The sequence below is a fragment of the Acomys russatus genome, chromosome 5 (assembly GCF_903995435.1).
Source record: "Acomys russatus chromosome 5, mAcoRus1.1, whole genome shotgun sequence".
Lineage (NCBI taxonomy): Eukaryota > Metazoa > Chordata > Mammalia > Rodentia > Muridae > Acomys > Acomys russatus.
Genome location: NC_067141.1, coordinates 75,495,044 through 75,498,276, shown reverse-complemented (window position 1 = coordinate 75,498,276; position 3,233 = coordinate 75,495,044). Strand labels below are relative to the sequence as shown.

General features: G+C 62.0%; 1 protein-coding gene across 1 annotated transcript; it reads right to left on the bottom strand.

The window, feature by feature from the left end:
* Window positions 1-630: 630 nt before the first annotated feature.
* Window positions 631-2,730, bottom strand: Adrb1 (adrenoceptor beta 1). The gene has a single exon (XM_051146849.1). The coding sequence runs from the start codon at window positions 2,435-2,437 to the stop codon at window positions 1,037-1,039; it is 1,401 nt and encodes a 466-aa protein (XP_051002806.1). The 5' UTR covers window positions 2,438-2,730; the 3' UTR covers window positions 631-1,036.
* Between the last annotated feature and the right edge of the window lie 503 nt (window positions 2,731-3,233).

Genomic DNA, 3,233 nt, shown 5'->3' with positions numbered 1-3,233 from the left:
TCCCTGTCCCATTAAAAATATTGAATATTTTTTTGTGCAAGTTAACAATGTCTATGGACTTTACAATGCCCAACACTGTGCAAAATGGCATTTTCAACCACTGCCTTTTAATAAAAGTCTCCTTTGATTTTAGCCACATGTGCAATAATCTCAACTGTTTCCTTTTGTTTTTTGTTTTTCCTGTCTGTCCTATCTTTAGTTGACAGAGTCACATGTCACAGAGAGAGACTCAGCGCCTGGTCCTTCCAACTAATATTGATACATAAATAAGCTGTTTAATATAAACAAGTCTTTCTATCTTGCTGTGCAATGTGCACAGAGTGAGGTAGAATACCCTTAGCAGGACCACCGAGGCGCACAGGGGACAGGGTTTGCCCTCCAGAAGAAAGCAAGGTGGACCGTGTGTTCCACGAATAGCTTAAAGTTTCTCGAAACCAAAGATCTCTGTTTTGTATCCATCTTTTCCCTTTGCTTTAAGAACACTCCGGAATTAACATGCAATTTCTTTAGAAAGCAAAAGGAACCTCTTCCTGGCTAACTATCACCCTTCCCCAGCGCCACCCCAAACCAGAGCTGACTACTTAGGTTCCTAGGTGTGGAACCTGGCGGCCGGTGATTTTATCCTCCTCGTTCTCCTCCCCTCCTAGTTTCCACGCGGGTCCCTGCAGAAAGTGTCAAAAACTACCTGGGGAAAAATGCCTAAAGGCGCACTTACGAATACACTCAAAAGGCCTAACCAGGGAGAGAAAGGAACCCAAGACAAATCAGTAAACCACACTCCCCCAACTACTCCCAAACTTTCCTTTTGTGCAAGGGTCGGCGTGGAGCTTTTCTGTACGTCTCGGATGATTCAAAGATCTGTGGGCTTCGAGTTCACCTGCTTTCGGTCTTGAGTAAACAAAGATTTCCTCTCTCCCCCCGGGAGCGGTTCAGGGGCGCCCGGGCAAGCTCTCTCCCTTTGGGGGACGCAGAACATGTGTCCAGGCCGGGACTATAGGGACCGGCATCAGTGCGCCCGCCCGAAGAGCCTGACCATCTACACCCTGGATTCCGAAGAGAAGTCCCGGCGCCCCGGCTCGTCCAGGCTCGAATCGCTGTCCACAGTGGTCGCCCCGCCATTGCAGCCCGCCCAGGGCTCCAGCAGGCGCGCGGGCGGTGTGGCCCCAGCATCGTCTTCTTCGTCGTCCGAGGGAGCTCCGGGGGACGGCGGCGGGCCAACTCCAGCCAGGCAGCCGGAGGCGCGCGGCCGGTCCCCGTGGGCTGCGTGGCGTCTGCGGGCCGCCCTGCGAGCGCAGCAGAGCAGGCGCTGGAAGGCCTTTCGGAAGTCGGGGCTGCGGCAGTAGATGATGGGGTTGAAGGCCGAGTTGGCGTAGCCCAGCCAGTTGAAGAAGACGAAGAGGCGATCCGGCACCAGGTCGCGGTGGAAAGCTTTCACCACGTTGGCTAGGAAAAAGGGCAGCCAGCAGAGTGTGAACACACCCATGATGATGCCCAGCGTCTTGAGAGCCTTCTGCTCGCGCAGGGCCACGAGGCGCGACGGCCGCCGCTTGCTGGAGCGCCCGTTGGCTAGTGAGTCTGCAGGGCGTGGTGGCCCTGGAGATGGTGAGGGCGCAGGTGAGGGCGGCCGGGCTGGACCACCGAGGAAGCGGCGCTCGCAGCTGTCGATCTTCTTCACTTGCTTCTGGGCCTCGCGGAACACCCGCAGGTACACGAAGGCCATGATGCACAGGGGCACGTAGAAGGAGACAACGGACGAGGCGATGGCGTAGGCCCGGTTGGTGACGAAATCGCAGCACTTGGGGTCATTGTAGCAGCGACGCGCTTCGTCGTTCTCGGCCCGCCACCAGTGCATGAGGATGGGCAGGAAGGACACCAGAGCCGAGATGGCCCACACTGTGCACACGAGGGCCCGAGCTCGCGCGCGTGTCAGCAGGCTCTGGTAGCGGAAGGGCGACGTGATGGCGAGGTAGCGGTCCAGGGCGATGACACAGAGGGTCTCAATGCTGGCCGTCACACACAGCACGTCCACCGAAGTCCAGAGCTCGCAGAAGAAGGAGCCGTACTCCCAGCGGCCCCACACTACGATGGTGGCCCCGAAAGGCACCACCAGCAGCCCCATGACCAGGTCGGCGCTGGCCAGGGACATGATGAAGAGGTTGGTGAGCGTCTGCAGCCGCGGGGTCTTGGCGATGGCCACGATCACCAGCACGTTGCCCACCACGATGAGCAACACGATGAGCGCCAGCAGTAGGCCCATGCCGGCGGTCCACTGCTGCGACAGTGGTGTTGAGCCCTCGCTGGCTGGAGGCAGGAGCGAGGCGGGCGGCGATGCTAGCACCAGCAGCCGCGCCGCGGTGGCCGCGCCGTCGGGCAGCGGCGCGGCGGACGACAGGTTGCAGGGTTCGGAGGCGCCCAGGGCGAGCGCCCCCGCGCCCATGCCGAGCTGCGGAGGCCGGGGGCGGGGGGTGTGGCGGGGCTGGGCCGCGGCTGGAGAACACCCCAGGAGCAGGGGGTGCGGGGCCGGTGCAGGGAAGTCGCGGCCAGGTCAGGGTAGCCGCGGCTCGGGGCCGGAGGCATGGACGCCGGGCGCCTTCTCCGCCGGAGTCGAGAGCTGTCGCCGCCGCCGCCGCCGCCGCTGCTGCTGGAGCCGCTGCCGCTGTTGGAAGAGCCGCCGGGACCTCAGCATGTTTCTGAGCGCGCGGGGCTGGCAGCTCCAGCACCCAGCACCCACCCAATCCCACTGCCACCCCCCCACCCCAGCCAGCCCCCAGGGCCGCGCGTCAGGCTCCCGCAGCCAATCGCCGCCAAGGCACGCCCCCGATAATGGTGCCCCCACCCCCAACCCCCAGCACCCCCTCCTACCCGCGATTGAGCGGTTCCAAAGATTCCGGGCCGGCTGCGGAGCCAGCACCTCCCCGGCACCCACCGGCTTCGGCGAGCGCGCCCTTTCCTGTTCATGCTTCGTCCAGAGTCTGGTTTGCTGCGCCCCCTGCGGCGCCCAGTCGCCTCCCGAGTCCCTGCTCCCTCCAAGTATCCCCGCTCGCTCCAGCACCCACCTCTCTTTTTGCTTCCTTGCTGCGCTCCCGTAAGGACGCCCCTCTTTCCCTTCGGCGCCCGGCAGCTCCCTCGTCTACCTCCAGTGCCAAGTTCTCTGTAGCCAGAAGGGAACCTTGCTGGCGTTCTCGAGACGCGGAGACGCTGGGGTGCCTTGGACAGCCTATCTGCTGGGGTCG